Source organism: Euleptes europaea, chromosome 12 (assembly GCF_029931775.1).
Source record: "Euleptes europaea isolate rEulEur1 chromosome 12, rEulEur1.hap1, whole genome shotgun sequence".
In the NCBI taxonomy this organism is placed as follows: Eukaryota; Metazoa; Chordata; class Lepidosauria; order Squamata; family Sphaerodactylidae; genus Euleptes; species Euleptes europaea.
In genome coordinates, this window is record NC_079323.1 from 25,201,188 (window position 1) to 25,221,694 (window position 20,507).

At 41.4% G+C, this 20,507-nt stretch overlaps 1 protein-coding gene across 2 annotated transcripts in view; it reads left to right on the forward strand.

The window, feature by feature from the left end:
* The window catches only part of FRY (FRY microtubule binding protein), a 205,419-nt gene that overhangs the window by 66,556 nt on the left and 118,356 nt on the right, over positions 1–20,507 (forward strand). For both annotated transcript variants that reach the window (XM_056858510.1, XM_056858511.1), the window contains exons 3-6: positions 8,083–8,136; positions 16,871–17,010; positions 17,700–17,790; positions 19,581–19,660. In XM_056858510.1, coding sequence (XP_056714488.1) covers positions 8,083–8,136; positions 16,871–17,010; positions 17,700–17,790; positions 19,581–19,660 — 365 coding nt within the window. The remainder of the gene's footprint in view (positions 1–8,082; positions 8,137–16,870; positions 17,011–17,699; positions 17,791–19,580; positions 19,661–20,507) is intronic.

Here is a 20,507-nt window from a genome sequence, read left to right on the forward strand (position 1 = left end):
TCTCTTCCTTTGAACCTCCAAAAGGCGACTCAGTATATACTTGAGGAGTCGCTACAATTCTTTACAGACGCCAGCCTAGGCGGTTGGGGAGCAACCCTGGACGGCCAATTAGCCCAGGGACGCTGGTCACCCCAGAAGTCAAGTCTCCACATAAACCTACTGGAGATGAGAGCAGTGAAGCTGGCTCTACTGGAGTTCGCACAGCTACTCAAGACACATCACGTCCTAGTAAGGACGGACAATACCACTACAAAAGCCCACATAAACAAACAGGGCGGTTCAAGATCCTCCTCCCTACACCGGGAGGCCTCAGCAATCTTCAGGTGGGCTCAGTCCAACATCCCCTCAATTCGAGTGGAACATATCAAGGGAGCCCTCAATGTTCAAGCCGACTGGCTAAGCTGCCAGTTCATAGACGAGGGAGAGTGGGCCTTAGACCAGGATATTTTTCATCAAGTTACAAACAGATTTGGCACCCCTTCAGTAGATTTATTCGCCTCAGACTTAAACCACAAGTAAAATCCAGCTGCAAAGTGCATTGAAAGTGGATTAAAAGTGCATTATTCAGCATGTGTGAAAGCGCCTACCATCTTTTTCATCTGCCGAGGGATGGTTTTAATACTTCATAGGGTGCTTTTTAGAACCGTAAAAGAAATCCCAAATTCTTGTCTGGGTATAAGAAAGCACTAAATTGTTTGAAGATATGTTTTCGTGTGTCCAGGCAACCCCCTGTGAATGCCTATTTTCAGAGGCATGACAAAAGCAAGTCCAGCTGCACAGTGCTGTTTGGCCAACACGTTTTGAAGGCAGTGCTGCACTGGCATCTGTGAGTTGAGATCATAGTGGGAATAGGCCCGTAGGCTCACAGGGAGAGCTGGCAGTACATGTAGTTTAATGCCGGGGGTGGGGAAGATCATGATGAATGTTATGACATCTAGAACAAACCTTCCCGTTCTCTCAGGATTTATACTCTTCTTGCTGCATCTTTCATTCATAAGTTAAAATCTGATGATGAACAGGGCGGGACCTTTGTTCCTGTACTGGCACTCATTTTATTCAACACCCTTCCTGTGGATGCCAGCTTAACTCCATCACTAAATACGTTTAGTGATGGAGTTAAGCTGGCATCCATGGAAATTTGTGTGTTCTCACTCACCACAAAGCAAATACGTTTTTTTAAAAATTGTTAAAGGCATTTTAAGTTTTGGGTGGTTGCAGTTTTATTCCATGTTTAAACAGAAAACCAGAAATTGGCAAATGAGGAATTGATTGTTTATCTTTTGTTTTACTTTTTTTTTAAATCAATGTACATTCATGCTGATAGGGGTGTCATCTGTAGGACAAGTTCAGAACATGCAGATGAGACTTCCAAATAACCTTCTTGTTATTAAAACTGAAATGTGAGTATTAAGGACGCTTTAAGTCCTTATGTAAAAGTTTCTGCAACCCAAAAGGTGATGAATTTCTGGAAATGAATAAATCCATTCATTATTCATAGCTCTGAGACTGTAGCTCTTGGCTCTGTATTCAGCCTACCATTTTGTACAAGATTTGGATGACCTTTCTTAGAGTGTAAAGGAGTGAAAGACATTCAGATGAAGTAAGAAAAACCTCATATCAAATTATTATTTTGTTTTACTGCAATTCCTGAAATAAGCAGGTACATGTAAGACTTGTAGAGAATATATTTTTGCCTTGGGGCAGATAAACGTCCGTGTAAAACTGATGCTGCAGTTTGCCTACAGACTTTTAATGATGGTGTGTCAAACCTGGGGGCTGTGGATAGGGCCCTGAGACTTGGTCACATTAATTGGGTGATCTTTCAAGCCTCGACCATTTTGAATTTTAGCTATTTCTGAATGAGAGCACTGTATTTTAGGCCACCTTTCTAGACCATACACCAACATGGCAACATGTCTTGAAAACTAAGATTGCGGTAGAAGGAATCCTTGATCTTGGCCTCTTCTTTGAATACAGTCATGCTGTTTCATGTGCACATGTATTATCAAAAGTGAAACTAAAAATACACATCTAACAATGTAACTTTATGTCATTCAAAATAACCAAAATGATAGTGAATGGCAGTTTTTGCACTGGTAAAATGTTCCTCAAACAACATTTATGAGCTCTCTGAAAATTTTAATGTAATTCGTTTCACTTACCTCTTCAGAGGTTATGAAAATGATATTGGGAGGTAAAAGCTCTAATGTTAGTCTGTGCTTACCTGCTTTCCTCTCTCCTTTTAGTCCAGCTTTGGTTTAGCTCTGCACTTCCAGTTTCAAACCTTGTTTATTACCTTTTCCCCCCCTGTGGGCCTATTATCCTGGCCTGGGGCAGTATAGCTGCCCAGGGATAGACTTAGTAACTCTGGGGCCCCAAAATCACTGCCACTGCCCACTGGGGTCCCCCAGCCAGTTTCCCCTGCCATGGCCAAGCAAGGGGCACCCTCAACCTGTGTGAGGTGGTTGGGAGTCATCACTGGAAGCTGGCTGCCTGAACATTAGCTGGCCTGGGAGCAAGAGATGGGGTGGGTTCGAGTGTCTGTCACAGTAAGCAGATGACGTATGCCCCAGACAGGATGGATGCAAGTGGCGGTGGTGGAAGCGTGCTCTTTTCTTCTTTCTTCCCCCCCAATCAGAGGGTGGTTCTGTGGGTGGTCAGGTTCCCCCCACAGCACCTGACCTGGGGCAGCTGCCTCTGTTGCCCATTGGCTTACACCCCCTTGCTGCTACCTCATGGTTGGTCATGTTCAAACTGAGTTTTAATCAGTTGGATGATGAAAATTTTTTGTGTACATTAAAGCCATGCATAGAACTTAGCATTGAACACCTTTTTGTATATTCCTGTAAGAACTAAATAAGATGGTGTACATAAAGCCCATCTATATACATGGCATCATCCTGCTTCTGTGGTTGGCAGCCACTTCTAGAAAATTAGTATGGGTTGAATTTAAAACTGTGACTGCCACGTACTGGTTGAATCTTGAGAATAAGTTCTCTAGTACCTCATCTATGCTGCTGTTGCCTTACTGCTTGAACCTCTGTGGATGTAACCTGTGGCTGTGACATGGGCCATTCCAATTTCTTAGCTTTCAACATTTTACCTTAGTTTAATATTGCCAATTCTTTCTCTGAAAGAGAGAAAGCGTGGTGTAGTGGTTAAGAGTGGTGGTTTGGAGCAGTGGACTCTGATCTGGAGAACCAGGTTTGATTCCCCACTCTTCCACATGAACGGAGGGGGCTAATCTGGTGAACTGGGTTTGTTTCCCCACTCCTACACACGAAGCCAGCTGGGTGACCTTGGGCTAGTCACTCTCTCAGCCCTGCCTACCTCACAGGGTGTCTGTTGTGGGGAGTAGAAGGGAAGGTGATTGTAAGCCGGTTTGATTCTTGTTAAGTGGTAGAGAAAGTCAGCATATAAAAACCAGCTCTTGTTGTTGTTGGGTTTTGTTCTTTCCCAGGCCAGTGGTCCTCAACATGGTGCCTATGGCACCATGGCTATTGTTGATGGATTTTCTGGCACCCATTAGCTTCTTGAACAAAGCATCTCTTTCCCAAGGCAAAGAGCCAGTCCTTACTTTCTTCCACTTCATTGGAGCAGGAGCTACTTCAGAAGAACCCAGGAGGTATCACCTTGGTATCTTCAGGAAGCACCCATTCAGAAACAGCTGCCTCCATTGAAGGAGTGTGCTTGTATTGAAATCTCCCAAAGTTTTGTGATTGGACTCTGCCTCAGGCAACCATTTTGTAATTAACATCCCCTATGGCATCTATTTTAATGTGGTGCCTGCTACCTGTTCTCAAAATGTCAAAAGTGTTCACCTGCTTTACACGGTCAGGGATCCCTACCAAGTCTCTAATACTGGAATTCTTTTGTATTGGTATTGGTTTATTTCCTTGGCTGTTGTCAGGAGCCAGTGTTAACATAATTCTCCAAAATACTCTAGGCTAGTTTTTTTCCTCTTTTGCTCTATCCATTATGGCTACGCTGGACTCAGCTTTGACAGTTGTAGTAGTTTTAAAATTTATGCTAAGTGACGACTTTTGTGCATAAATTATACATTGTGTTTCTTTTGCTGTCTGTGCTGGGAGGTTGTAGAAATAAATAAGTAGACTTATTTTGCTAAGCAACAAGTACAGTTTAATGTAAGAATTACAGGAGTTGAATAATTACCAGTGGCATAAGGTGAGAAGAATGAAACGGGTGGGGTAAGGGAGAACAAAGAATATTTAGAATAGATTTGGAAAGATACGGAGTCACAGAGGTGAGCTAAAACAGGAAACTTGCCCCAGATAAAGGAGCTTCAAAGGAAAAAGTTTTGTACCAGGCTTGGAGTATCAGAGGACAGAAGAGAGTAGTGTGTGATAAATTAATCCAAAAGGAAAGGTCTGTGAGACTTAAAGGAAAAAGGGAGTACCCTTAGTATTTCCCCCCTACAAGTTAAAAATATTTCTTATATTATTCCATTTGATGTCATTTTTTAAAAAGAGTTTTAAAAGAGTTGTGTAAGAGTGTTATGTTTGGATAGCAATTGATAGTCTTTGTAGAAGCAACACATTTCTAATTGTTATGGTACAAATAAATGGTATAATTATGGCCAATTCTTTCCCTGAAAGTGTTGTTGGGTTTAAGTCAGTGGACCCTGCCATCTTGTTGAGGTGCCTAGAGGCAGAAGTAGGCATCAGGCAGTGTGCGTTGTACTGGTACAAATCATTCCTCATGAACCTGACCCAAAGAATTGCCACGGGAAACCAGTTATCATCAGTGGGTGACAGATCCTGTGGGTTCCCACAGGGCCCATTCCTGTCCCCCATGCTCTTCAATCGTTATGTGAAGCCCCTAGGCCAAATCATTTGTAGTTTTGGGGTTGGCTTTCATCAAGATGCACAGCTGGAGATGCGGCAGAGATCCTGAACCGTTGCCTGGCTTCTGTGGTTAAATGGCTAAGAGTGAACAAATTGAAACTAAACACTGGAAAGACAGAGATAATGCTGCTTGGGAAGGCAGAGGTCTTGAAGGACACTGTGCTCCCCACTTTCAGTGGGGGTTCATCTGGCCCCAATTCAGTTAAGAGCCTTAGGCTTATACCTGACTCAACATTATTGCTGGAGAAGCAAGTTAATGCAGTTACAAAAAAGACTTTCTTCCAACTCAGCCTAGCTCGAAAAATGGCCCCTTATCTTGATACGCCTGATCTGGCCACCTGGATCTATGCCACGGTGACATCAAGACTAGGCTACTGTAATGCACGGTACATTGGTCTCCCCTCAAAATCAATTTGGAAACTCCAGTTGGTGCAGAATGCCACAGCCTGGCTGTTTTCGGGAGCTGGATGGCACCTGCATATTAGTCCCATTCTGCAGTCACTCCACTGGCTCAGTTACTGGGCTCAATTTAAACTATTAGCTATCAGATACAAAGCTGTTCATGGCCTTTGACCCTCCTGTCTGTGAGAATGTCTCTCCCTATGTTCTGCCACGACAGCTTTGCTCATCCGAGCAAGGCCTTGTGCAAGTGCCAACCTGCAAATGGGCAAAATCAACCACTGCCCATACACACGCCTTCTCCGTTGTGGCCCCCACCTTATGGAGCGGCCTGCCTGAGGAGGCTCCCACTCTCCTGGCTTTCCACAAACTACGCAACATTGAATTATTCAAGAGGGCTTTTCTACGCAGGCAATAGGATAGCACTGTACAATAGGATTCCCAAGGTTACTTGGATGAATTATGGGGGACTGTGGTCTCTACTACTGTGTATGGGTTGCTGTGGGCTGGATCCCATTGTGTAATTTTGAGTGATTTAATGTGTCGTATTAATCCTTTCACTTTGCTTTAGTTCTGTTTTTAGTCTTCTGATAGGTTCTGTGACCCAAATCATTGTTTATTGAATGCCCCCATCTGGTTGATAGTATTGACTCACCTTGAGTCTCAGTGAGAAAGGCAAACTATAAATAACGTTAAAAAAAATTAAAAATAGGTATTTTAAGATAGTTCTGAAATCTTGTTTATTCAGCATGTATTGTGAAAACAACCATATATATTTACTGACTTGTAGAGGCAAATCCAACATTCCAGAAGAACAGCACAGAGGGGAATGTAGGTAATAAGTGTTTTCCCTCTCAGTTTTCACCTTGGATAAAAAGTAAAGTGTACCATCTAGTCTCAACCAATTCATGGTGACTCCGTGAAGTTCCACATCATGGGGCTGAGCAGAAGGGGTTTGCCGTTGCCTTCCTCTGCATAGTAGCCTCAGTCTTCCTTAGTGGTCTCCCATCCAAGTCGCAGCCCTGCTTAGCTTCTAAGTTCTTGTGAGATTTGGCTAGTATGGACTATTAGGACTACCATTTTCTTTCACAGTTTTCACCTTGGAATAACTGGCTATAAATCAGGCCTAGCCAATATAGAGCTCACTAACACCCCTCCCCTTTTTTGATTCCTTTCCTGTAGGAAGGCCAGGTATTCTACGCCCTGGCTTCCTGCTGCTTCCCAGTGTAGTAGTGGGAGAAAAATAATGAGGAAATGCTGGTGCAAACCCAGAAGTGATATCAGTGTGATGGTCTACAATTCTACCCCAACTCTGTTTGAATGTCCCCACCCCCTAAAGCTCCTGCCACAATGCCAGTGTTTAACAGTATTACGTTCAGTCCCATGGTATGGGGACCGCACCTACTTTGAAACTGAAAATCACTCCCACCCTTCCTCCAGCCACAACAAGTTAGAGGACAAGGGAAAGTGACCCACCCCTATCTAACTAGATGTCTACTTAGGCTGAAAACAGTATCACAGTGAATTCAATGGGGAGAATTCATAATTCAAGCCAAACGCACATTATTCCAATAATGACCGGCAGTGCCGGGATGCGGCGAAACATTTTTGGATTCCTTCTCTGTGTAAACACTCCTGGTCTAAAAAATATTTTAGATAAGATGTTGGTTTTAACATAACATATAACAAGAGAGTTAGAGGAGAGAGGTGATTTTTCAGTGCAGTCCTAAGCAGAGTTACACACTTTGAAGTTTGTTGACTTCAGTGGACTTAGAAGGGTATACTACTGTTTAGGATTGCTGTTAGATTGTTCAGGTCATTGTACAGAGTAGACCTATACTGTTACAGCTGTGTTGTCCACATATGTCTAATAGGCAACTGACATTACACACAAGTGTAAGGATAGTGGGAATTTCTTTTAGCTTCTTTTATGGAGGTCGTGTTTGTTATTTATATATGTTTATCGAAAGTATTTGCCTAAAATCTCCATTATATCTGGGTTGTAGTGGTTTGCTTTCCAGGAACTACGGCGTTAGAGGAAACATTTAGCTTATTTGCTAGTGAAAGTGTGGTGTTAGCATTCAGGAGACAAAAGAAGCAGTCCGCTGGGGAATGTCTCATGTTCAGGCTGTTTGAAATGAATCAGAAGAATAACTGTTCTTTTGTTGAACTCCTCAGTCACTTCAGTTGCTGTACAAGTAGATGTTCCCAGTGGATATTGTCCAATGAATGTTGGTTTCTGTCTAAGGGAAGGCATTTAGAAGATCCAGAGTTCTATTTCCAGACTTTTCCTTTCTAGCTTTCATTTCTAGAGTGCTCATTTTTGTGTTTCAGTTACTCATACCTTCATGAAACTGAACAGTTCTATTTATCCTTAGTGACAACAAGACGCACATCTAAAAACATACTAAATTTAGTTTTAATTTTCTAATGTATTTCATTATTTTTGATTCTCAACTATCAATAATTCCAGCTGTTTTCATTCTATTGTCTCTCAATGGGCGTGCACATAGAATTGAAACCCACATTGTGAACAACACAATTTAAGTTCTCTGGTCCAAAAAGGAGAAGAAATGTTTTGTCAAAAAAGTAACACATAACAGCTTTTATTTGAAATGTCCTTTCCACCTCCCGCCCCCCAATTAAAGATACTATACTTAGTTTGGTAGGAAACCATTACAGTTTTAATAATTGTTTCAAGTAATTCCTGTACATGCATTAAAATACATGTCTGAATGAAAAAGATCACATAACCAGAGCACAAAAGCATCTCACCATATTGTCCCTAAATAATATAATTGTGTATATTTTATTGCAGGAAAAGCCACTGACCAAATCTCTGCAACGTGGAGAAGATCCCCAATTTGATCAAGTAAGTAATGTCTCTAATAAATAGTCTTCTTTGTAGACTGTGTGCAGTCCATGATTTAGGTTCAGTGCCAGTGAGAACATTCATTGAATGTGATAGAGTTTTGGTCACGGAGCTGATTCTCTCTCTTTCCTCTGCGTAGTCTTCGAGTGGGGTAACTTTCTCAGTTCTCTTCTGACTTCTGTGAAAGTAGCATTGCTGAAAACTTTTTTATCTGTGAGCCTAATTTTGCATATTTTAGTGTACTTGGGAACTTTTGTATCAGTTTTAGGTCACTGGGCCTCACCATTGACTTTTGATTTCTATAGGATTACCATTTGTCTTGTAGGTTTCTTTGTATTTCCCACATGCATGCTTATTTTACAGTAGGTTGCCTTTAAAAAGTGTTGCAATTATGAGGGGAAAGAAATTCCATTGAACAGTAACAGTTGTGGTCTCGTTTGTTGGACGAACAAATACAATGTAGAATGCTGTGGCCATTGCCAAAAGTTTACCAAGTAAGCTTGTAGGAATCATTCACCTAGACTCTAGGACTTATTTTGGGAAATGAAACTCCATCATGACTTTGGTAGGTGACCATATCTAGACTCCACCCGAGGACCCTAAATTGATCTCTACTTCTGCAGAGAGGTTGAGTTTCTTTACTTAGTGGTGGGGAAGGAGAACCATCACCCTGACTAGAACTCTAGAAGGGGCCACCAATGTCCAGTGTGCATACTATATGTCCAGAGTCCTACTATATGGCTAATCAAGAGTCTGCTCAAAGTGCATCAGTTACAGCAACTTTTTATTTCCTTTCACTGGTTTGTATATTTACGATTACACTTCAGCATTTGATGACCATCCTGACTTCTTCTAATATTAGTGTAGTAATTAATAGTTGGGTCTAACTTTAGTGTGTTATTCCTATTAGCCCATCAATAATTTAAACAATGCAATAATGGGTTTGGTGTTATTTTTGTTGTTTATCGTAAAAATTGATTAAAGCTTATATTGAGTTCTAGGCACTACAAGGAAATATCAGTTTGTTTAAATCAAATAATATGTGTGGATTTTTAAAAACAGTTGTGTGTATCTCAAGTTGTGGCAAGAATGGTTCCGTTTGAGGCTTTTTGAATGTTCCAGCATAGTGATGAATTCAGCAACTATCTTATGTTCATTGTCGGACAGTTGCTGAATTTGACATTTATTGTGGAAAGAACCTTGAAAAGCTACCAAGTTGTGTTGATCCTGTGCAACACCTTAGTTGGTGCCATTCTTGCTTCATTTCAATTCAACTCAAACCTTTATTGGCTCTTGCTGCATTTGTTTTAAGTGTAAAGGACATATTGAGTTAAGAAAATCACCCAAGTGGAAGCTGAAACTGTTATCAACATCAATTGAAAAAGCACTGGAACACCAAACAAGTAATCTTCATGAGCAATCCACTAGCACATGCGTCACTTTTTGCCAGAAATGTTCTAAGAAGAAGAGACTGAGTTAAGGGAGAAGTTCTTGGCTTGGCTAGATTGACCCCTCCCCCTCTACTGCGGCCTTATAAGACCAGCCCTACAATCAACTACTAAAAAAGGGAATGAGGCAGGCAAAGTCACCACCACTTGTCTTCTGCTGAATAAGCTCAGTGGTGACCATTCTCCCTTCCCACATGTTCTGATGAACTAAATGTTTTCTTCTGAAGTACAACCATGGTGTCAAGTACAGATGAACTAGATGCTGGTTTTGTATGGAATATTATGTACAATCTGAAAGACACACTAGAAACTTGGAAGTTGAAGGTGGTGAATATCCTCTGGCACACACTATGGCGTGTGAAGGAATATTTCAGACTCTTTACAAGGCAGCGATTTAGTTTCAATGCCAGAGAAATGCTAATCTCCTATTCCTTGGGTTGGCATTTAACACCAAAGTATACTGAGTTGGCCTTAATACATTCTGGTGAATATAGCAGACCGTCAGTGCAATCCTATGAATGTTTACTCAGAAGTCCCATTTTATTCAGTAGAGCTTAAGTCTCATATAAGTATACTTATGATTGGAGTCCCTATGACATAATTTATTGTCCCCATTCCCATTTCAGAGAAAAAGAGGAATTTGAAGGAAATTTGAATTATTCCTGGTTAGTTTGTTCAGTGTTCATTGGACAAGATTGCCATCTTGGAATCACTGGATGAAGATAAACTTTCCATGCAAACTAAGCTGTCACATTTTAAATTTGATCATCAGAAGTAGCGGAGATTGGAACAAATTAGTTGTGTGCTGTTCCATTCATGTAGATTAGATTGTGATGTCAGTGACTCAATTTCCAGGGGCATATCTATTGCATTCAGAAGGGTAGACTGCAAAGCAGGAAGGAACACATAGAAAGATTTCCCAGCAAATGATACTCTTCAAAAATTTCTGGGAAAATACAACCGTGAAGGTTTGTTAAAATACTGGATGAACTACTTCGAAGTAGTACTGAATGCTAAATATGAAGGCTTCATTTATTTTACTTATTTCGTTTGTACTCCACCTTTCTCCCCTTGGGATCCCGAGAACAGTTTTCATCATTCTCCTTTCCTCCATTTTATCCTCTCAACTACTCTGTCGGTTGGTTAGGCTAAGAGTGTGTGCCTGGCCCGGTACCCAGCAAGCTTGCATGGCAGAGCGGGGGTTGGAATCAGGGTATCCCAGATCCTAGTCTGTGCTTTCAGAAATTTATTGGTTTTATTCTATTTATTTGTTTGTTTGTTTTTGCTTTCTCTTTATTTGTTTGTTTTTGCTTTCTCTTGGGAAAATATTTTTTTCATGCTGTGCGCAATCCAGTTTCATTAAAAAATGCAGGGAGAACTAACAATTAAAAAACTAGAGCAGTCTGAAATCATATTATTTAACACTTGTGAATCTATTTACTTCGGATTTATAAACTTGCTGGAACCGAGTTACAGAAGCATTGAAAAACTATAACTTTCCAAGACAGAGCTAGCTTTCTTTATGTTGTTCTTCAGTTAGCTAGAAAAATAGGGATATTCACTAAGTGAAATGCTATAGTTGCTCATTTCCATTCCAATCTGGGTAGGAATCTTGTTGTTCCAGAAGCTGGGAAATCAGGAGTTGTTCTGGAGGTTACAGCTTCCCTTGTTATGATACGTGATGGAAAATATTGAAGAACTTGTTCTTATCCTGCTGGAACTGTCCAGCATAGAATCCTACACTGTGAAGGCCTTTTCTCACTGTCCATTGGACTTAGTAGCCTGCTTGGTCCCTTTCCGCCTTAATCTTCACACTGCGGACCTCACATTTTAATAACGGCCTTCATGTTTAAATCCCATCTGTGCAATCTCTGCACTGCAACATGGTGTACATATGTCTTTTTATTTTATTTATTTATTTATTCCATTTATATCCCACCATTTCACAACAAAGTCGGGCTCAGGGCAGCTAACAATACTAAACTATACCCTATCATTGACTGAATAAATAAGAAACATACATAAAACCCATACGATTCTATTAAACCTAGATTAACAAATTTATCTAAAATACATAAAAGACGGCATCTTAATACTAATCCCTTTTATCATAAGAGTGAGCAAGCAGCAGTAACCACAACAACAAGAGACACAGCAAAACAGCAGAGGCTAAAAACCCTAGAAAGGTCCAGCAGGGGAGGCCAAGATGGTGTACCACCATCGCTGCTCTCAACCATAGGCCCAGCGGAACATCTCCTTCCTACAGGCCCTGTGGAACTGAACCAAGTCCCACAGGGCCCGGGTCTCACTCGGCAGAGAGTTCCACCAGGCCGGAGCCAGGGCCGAAAAAGTCCTGGCTCTGCTCAAGGTCAGTCGGATATGTCTTGGGCCAGGGTTCACCGGTAAGTTGGTTCCAGTTGAGTGCAGTGCTCTTTGGGGGGTATATTGGGAGCGGCAGTCCTGCAGATATGATGGTCCCAGACCGTTTAAGGCTTTAAAGGTCAATACCAAAACCTTGAACCTAATCCGGTACTCAATCTGGAGCCAGTGCAGCTGACAGCGCACTGGTTGGATATGTGCTCTCCATGGGGTCCCCATAAGGACCCGCTCCACCTCATTCTGGATCAGTTGTAGTTTCCAGAATAGACTCAAGTAGTCTAGCCCGGAGGTGAGCATTGCATGAATCACTGTGGCTAGATCAGGGTGGGACAGGTAGGGCATCAGCTGCCTGGCTTGGCGAAGGTGAAAAAACGCCATCCTGGCAGTATCTGTGACCTGGGCCTCCAAAGAAAAGGAGGCATCCAGGACCACACCCAGACTCCTCACGGCTTTGTCTGTAAATCCACCTATGTGGTTTGTGTAAATTAGAAAGGTTCACTTTAAATGTGTAGGTTTAATGTTCACTCTGAGCCCATTTTGAAAACGGAGTAAAATGTTACTTTCACCTCAACTGTTGTAATCTCTTTTAACAGAAATGTCATTCCAGTGTAACAGGATGAAAGCACTGAGAATCACTGCGCCCCTCTGAAAATCACAAAACTGCTTTACATTTGCGGGGAGATGGTCTTGAATACAAAGATAGTTTGGTGCCTAAGTCAAACTGACATTTCTTAAATTCCCTCGACTCACCCTTTTTCTTCTAAACTGCTATTTTCCATTGTGTAGATGACTTATTTTTAGCTCGGTTCCATTTACCTCAAAGGCACAATGGCATTTAGACATCTACCTGTCATTAATGCAATGTATGAATGCAGCTTTCAGTATATAGTGTTAAGTCCCAACGGTTAGCAAGTCTAGAACTGAACTAAAATAAATTTTGTAGCATGGAAAACGTTATTTAATAAACAGGTTAGTGTGTTGAACAGGGTTGAAGTTGCATGGGCAGGCCAAGAACTTTGAAATAAACCTAAAGTCTTAATTTTATATTGAACAGTGATAGGAGTTGTAATTTTTAGGTCTGATTTTTTAAAAAGAAGAACATTGTTAGTGTTATGTCAGAACTCTGCTCACAGCTGAGATAAAGATGTCTCTGGTACAGAGAGCAGTTCACCTCCATTTGCTTAGGGGAGAAGCTATGTTCCTACTCCTCCCACTCAGCATAGGGATGGAAAAAACCTCTGGCATCATCTTTTTTGGGTGGGTTGGGGTTATGTTATCCCCTCCCCCCATTTCTTACTTTTTGATCGGGTGGAAGCCACATGGCTCTTCCTCCTTCCAGTCAGGTTGGAGTGAAGATTGTTCTGACCTGGGTATGGCTTCGGGAAGGGAGATGGAAGAAGAAGAGTTGGTTGTTATACCCCACTTTTCTATACCGTAAGAGTCTCAAAGCAGCTTACAATCACCTTCCCTTCCCTCCCCCTCCCTCACAACAGGCACCTGGTGGGGCAGAGAATTCTGGGAGAACTGTGACTAGCCCAAGGTGATCCAGCAGGCTATATGTGGAGAATTGGGAATCAAACCCAGTTCTCCAGATTAGAAAATGCTGCTCTTAACCACTACACTATGCTGTCTTCCTTCTCATCTTTCTACTTACACAAAAACATGACTGCATGGAGTATGGCACAAAGAATAATATTGCAAGAAGTGCTATATCTATACTGTCCCAGTTTCACTGTCAGTAAGCAAAACATGAAGGAAGAATCTTGTTAATTCCTGTATCTTTAAGAGGTATGTTTTGTTTTGTGTATCTCCACTTTCTTGCAGCTAAGGTTGCACTCCTAAGCCTACAAACAAGGAAGCAAGTCCTGTTAAACTTAGTAAGACTTACTTCTAAGTAAACACATTTAAGGTTCCTTTACATACCTGCTCAATAAAAGTGATCTTGTTTCTCTATTCTAAAATAATGTAAATATCATAACAAATAACACAAATACCACAAAACAGCAAATACCATAATCTAAAACTGAGGCATGGAATAGATGGCTTAACATTTGAAGTCTGAAGTTTTCTACACAGCTGGTAAGTCCATGAGTACCAGAAGTTAGGCCAACAATATTGCTCTGGTGTTGGCATTTTCAGGCTTTGTGAGACAAAATAGTAATTGTCCTCTAGTGGCCATACTCCAAGGGAGACCTGATGCTATGGTTAAAAACAAAAGAGGATAAGTTGGTCTCTAAGATGCTACAGGACTCGAACGTAGCTCTTCTACTGCAGACCAAGATGGCTACCCTCCTGAAACTATCTTCATGGAAAAGAAAAATCTCTGTCCGTACATAATTGATTTAAATAGCCATATTAAATAGCCACTCCATGGCACACATAGAGATCCCAGCTATCATGTTTGTGTGTGTGTGTGTGAAGTGCCATCAAGTCGCAGCTGACTTATGGCGACCCCTTTTGGGGTTTTCATGGCAAGAGATTAACAGAGGTGGTTTGCCAGTGCCTTCCTCTGCACATCAACCCTGGTATTCCTTGGTGGTCTCCCATCCAAATACTAACCAGGGTTGACCCTGCTTAGCTTCTGAGATCTGACGAGATCAGGCTAGCCTGGGCCATCCAGGTCAGGGCTCCCAGCTATCATAGGCCTCCCGATATCCTCTTAAATGTCACGGATGTTTACAAGGAACTATCCCCGACAGTGCAGAGAATGAAGAAACCCTTGAGCATACAGGAGTTCTGCGTAGACACCAGAGCATGCGTGGTATAGTGGTTAAGAGTGGCAGACTCTTATCTGGAGAACTGGGTTTGGTTCCCCGCTCCTCCACATGAACGGCGGACTGTAATCTGGAGAACCGGGGGTGGGGGGTTGGATTCCCCACTCCTCCACATGAAGCCTGCTGGGTGACCTTGGGACAGTCAGAGTTCTCTCAGAACTTTCTCAGGCCCCCCACCTCATCAGGTGCTTATTGTGGGGAGGGGAAGGCAAGGCAGTTGTAAGCCGCTTTGAGACCCCTTAAAGGTAGAGGAAAGTGGAGTATAAATACCAACTCTTCTTCTTTTACCAAGGACATCCTGAATAGGAGCAATTATGTAGCTGTTTTATGTTAGTCCACATATACGGTGAAGGCCGTGGAATCTTACTTCAGCATGAAAAGGAATATTTGATGAAGAATAGCCTTACCTCCCTGTATGCCAAGGCCCGAGGCCCTTTTCTGCCCGCTATGATAACAAATATCAACCAGATTGGAAGAAAGTTACCTAATGCTGTGCATTTCCTCCTCCTTTGAACACTCGCTCCTTTTTAGAATGTGAATTGAAGTAAACAAACAACTCTGCCCTCATCATGCCTGGTTTGGCCCTTAGATGGATTTATTGATTATATTGCTATATAATTAAATGTGCATTTTGACAGTTTAATAACCTGCTTTTCAGTAATAGATATGTTAAGGGGAAGGTCCACAGGCATGGTTTAGTTGATTTATTTTTTAATAAATTGTGCCAAAACAAACATTAAAGAAAGCATTTATATAGACTACATTTCATGGCCTGTGAACAGAGTGTTTGAACAGCTCAGTGCTTGTGTAGACCTGGCATCTTCAGGCTGTACACTATGTAGTTCATTTAGGATGGAAGAACATGATCATTTTTTGTGTTAACAAGGACACATTTGTACATCTGCACACGCCCCTTCTGCAGCAACACAGAGCTAGAATTCATCTTGCCATTGGTTTTGGTTCGAATAAATGGAGGAGTTGAGTAACCACCTTGCTGACTAGACTTTCCTCCCTTCCTGTATTCGGAGATCCAGGCTCTGCAAATTACACCCTTCCTTCCTGCCTTATAAGACCAACGATAGAAAAGTTAAAACAGCTAAAGGGGCCCTGTGTAAATATACCAGAGGACATACAGTATATGAGTATTTAGTTTGCATTGATTTTGGCACACCGCTTGGTGTCACTGGGTGGAGCTGCATCTGCTAGTCTCTTTACCAATGGCTTACACATTCCATGCTTATAGCAGACCCAGCATGAGTGCTGTCCAGGTGAAGAACAGTGTGAGAAATTAAGAATCAATAAATCCTTAGAAATAACTTAGTGCAGGATATGCCATGCCAATATATCTGACAATGTTAGGAGACAACCAATCACTATAGGGCCATGTTGCCATCATTGTTTCAAAACATACAGGCAACTGCCATCACTTATCATATTCAGGGCGAATAGAAGTCCATTATGAAGAAACATACACTACCAACAAGCATCTTACATTGTGCATTTGCAAGCTGGCAAAGACAGCATCAGATTATAGGGAAGGCATAAAGATAAGAGACTTCATGCAACACATTATCCCAGGTTAAGAATTAAAGTTCCCAGTATCTGATGCACAAATTCTGCACGTCCAAGAAAGCTTTTTCGACTTGCATTTCTTAAGCAGAATCAACCTTCTCTCTCCCCTGGCCACTCTTGAAGTTTGAAAAGAAGCTTGTGATATAGTATTGGGGCCTGCAGTTCAAATTTTAAAACCCTCAGAAACCCGACTGGACTCCAGAAAAGCTCTTGAACACACCAAGATCGCTCTTGGGATCCCAATCCATTAAAGGCCTGAGAGATAAATCCAAAGTATACGCACTGCTTGACATTGTTTATTGGGGAGATGGATAATGCAATGAACAAAAAAGCCTAAAACATCGTTGCCTGCCCCTCCCCATTTTCTGAGTATATATGCTGCCATTATAATGTAATCCCTTTCTCTAAATCATCTGTCATCCTGAAGGGACGCACTGGTTAGAGATAGCTAGGTGTTAATTCTAACAAATCCAATAATTCCAATTATTGTTGAAATGTTTCCCCCCACCCCCAGAAAACAATTTCCAAACATGTTTTTATTTGTGTTTTTTCCCCTAACAGGTAATAAGCTCAATGAGCTCCCTTTCAGAGTACTGTCTACCTTCTATCCTGCGCACTTTGTTTGACTGGTATAAAAGGCAAAATGGCATAGAAGATGAATCTCATGAATATAGACCAAGAACAAGCACGAAATCCAAAAAGTACGTTCCTGGGTACATTGCAATTATTGATACTGGCAGCTGATTGTTATGGGTGCCTGCAGAAAGGAATCTGCTATTGGGATGAAAGTTAGAGCATCACACTTTGTGCGGCAAACATGATTTCCGTGTGTATGCCGATTTTACACTGATGTTTTGTGCAGCAAATACATATTACTCGTGTACAGGTTCTGGCGTTCTTGGCTTAAGCTTGATGCTTCTGTTTTGGTAATCTGATGTTCTATTACAGTATTTATGCTTTCGGGTTTTGTATTTAAGGATAAAAATAAAGGTTTAAAAGGGGGGCCCTGCCACAGTGGTGATCTCGACATCCTGAATAACTTTGAGGACAATCCGGCTAGCATACTGTGTGGGCTTCTTAAATTAGGAACAAACAAAAAAAAGGAGAAAATGAAGGCACAGTTGTCTTTTATCATCTGAAATAGATAAGACTGGTTGTTAATCTAGTTATCTCTCAGGGCATTCCCAAACAGAATACACCATTCTAAGTCCATGGAGTTCAGTAGGCTTAACACGTCTAATTCTATTTAGGATTGCACCTTAAGACTATTACTGTGCTGCAACCTTTTATACTTTAGTTTGCTAAATCCTAAAATGAAACTATTTTTGTATTTTAGCTAATTGTATACCTAAAACACTATATCCTTAATTATCCTCATTTCATTTTGCAGTGATGAACAGCAGCGAGACTATTTAATGGAAAGAAGAGACTTGGCTATTGATTTTATTTTTTCTTTAGTATTAATAGAGGTTTTGAAACAGGTATGTTATTTTTTAAAAGGTTAAATTGAGTATCAAGCTTTGTTCCTAAGCACACTGTGAACATCCTAAGGAGAGGTGCTGTTACGGAATAGAATGTACCCATGTCTCCATTCCTGCTGTAGCCTACTCTACTTCCTGAAAGGCATCTCCTGGGGGAGTTGGTGGACTCTTGGAAACAACAACATGGGTTGCTGCATGAGTTAGAAGTATACAACTAGGCTTGCCAGGCCCTGTAGCTCCACCGGCGGGAGCTTTGCGGGGCCGCAGTCAAGATGCGCGATGCGCGCGCTCACCTGTTGTGGCACGCTTGCGCACCCCGCGTGACGCGCCTATGTCACTTCCGGGTTTACGCGGACGCTCTAGTGATCTCAGCTGAAACTCTATGGTTTCCATAGAGTTTTAGCCGAGGTTGCCAGAGTGTCCATGTCACTTCCGGGTAAACCAGAAAGTGATGTGCGTGCTGCATGCGCATGCATGCAGTGCACGCCGGCCCTTAGCTGGTCGGCAGGCAGCCTGGTGGATTGGCGGGATTTTACCCGCCACCACCGGGCACTTGGCAACCCTATATACAACTCAAAAGAAATTTACAATGCAACACTAAACCTATATGTACCTTTCTAAGACCACAGATTTAGAAGGTTATACCTTTGTTTAGGGTTGCACTGCTTGCACCCAATCCACTGACTTGGAAAAAATAGGATTACTTCTGTCATGTTTACTTTTAATTGAGCATACTGAGATTTATTGTTTAAATAGTAAAAGTCTGATGTTTGATACTTGAAGCTGATGACCTATTGTGTCGCCTCGTTTTGGTCAGTTCATGTCCCTAGTATATTCTGAAGGTGGTTAAGAATTTAATCGTTAGTCTAATTTGATTTCTACATGAAAAACTTACTACCCAGTCTGATCCTTGGTGTCCTCTTCTACAGTATTTAAAGCATTTCATGTACTTGATGTAGAAATTCAACTGTTGTCCCGCACTACTTGAGTCTAGAGACTAGATTCCACAGCAGAGTTAAAGAACTGCAGACAGGTGAGGCAGGCACAAGCAGCCTGATAGCCCAGCCTAGCCCAGTCTCATCAGAGCTTGGAAGCTAGGCAGGGTTAGCCACAGTTAGTACTTGGATGGGAGACCACCAAGGAAGTTCAGGGTTGCTACGCAGAGGTAGGCAAGGCAATGGCAAACGACCTCTGCTCGTTTCTTATCTTGAAAACACGATGAGATAGAACTTCATATGGTTGCCATGAGTCGGTTATGACTTGACAACACATAATTATATTATTATTATAAGACTAATGCAAGAAGTGGGCACTTCATCATCCTGATCTGCTCTGATCTTAGCCTCTTTTCCTCTAGTCTTTTTTTTTAAAGGAAGGAGAGGCTTAGCACTGCAATCCTATCCAGTTACTCTGGTCTAAGCCCTTTTGTTAAGCTGGAGTAACTTCAAAGGATTACACTGTAAAACTGTGTGTGTGAGGAGGGCTCTTTTTCCTACTATTATGCAGTCTTCCTATGTGCAGCTCTCCTGATGTTTTGATTCTGCTTTAAAGCTTCTGCAGAAGTTATGTCAGAACAGAGCAGAACACTAGAATTGCTGGAGAAGAATTCCTCTATTCTGGTTCCTCCTCCTTGCTGTTGAAGCCATTATTGATTGTGTTAGAAGGGGGAAATGCATGTTTGGAGTTAGCTAGCATTAGTTGCTTCCACAGATTTTGGCCTGTCATTGTGTCCTGCTGGCCTTAGTGATTAATTACAGACAAATCAATTATCTGTTTTGTTTCTTTTTCAGATTCAGCTTCATCCTGTAATAGATGGTTTGGTACATGATGTTATTAATTTGGCTTTCAAGCACTTTAAATACAAAGAAGGGTAAGGCTCTTTTTCACACAGAATCTCAACAATTTAGGCAATGTTCACACGAACGGTTACTTCCATTCAGTGCTCAGTTCAATCGTGAAAAACAAACCAAGTCTGTTCATAGTAGACATGAACCTGGCTAACATCAGTTCAGTTCTAGAATATGATGTCCTCATTCAGTAAAATGGGGTTTGTTTCTTTCTCAGCAACTGGGATTCTCAACCAGGGTTATACTGTGGTTAACAGTGTCATTTTAAGCAGAGTTAAGTCCTTCTGTGTCCATTTGAAGATGAATACTTCTGTTCTCAATCTCAGTATGACGGGTGAAGGGAGTGAGCATATATTCAAACCTAAGAAACAACCAGTCATGGCTGTCATGAACGATCTTCAGTTTGTTTGTAACCGAATTAAGACTTGAGGATTCTCTTCTTACTAAACTGAAGATTGAGCAGGAGCATAGAATTTCCTTGAAAGAGGGATACATAGCAAAGTTCCTGAAATGTCTTAGCAGAAATTTCTAAATACATATATATTACAAATTTTAATCCAGTTTGAATATCATGGCTTTCCCTCAGAGAATCCTGGGAGTTGTAGTTTGAGTATTCTCTATTAGAGAGCTTACATTACTACATTACGTAGATTTTCTCTGGAGATTCAGAATAGCGATTATGCCTGTATGTCATTCCCCTACTTTCCAGAACCTATCTCTATACTGTTAAGACAATTTGCTCTCTGGAGTATACAGCAGAAGAGAATTCTGGGATATCTTTACAACATTTGTGAATGCTTGTGAAATTTCTTCTGGGAATACAATGAGGAATGTATTCTGGACATGGAGAGTGTTTGACATTCTTGAATA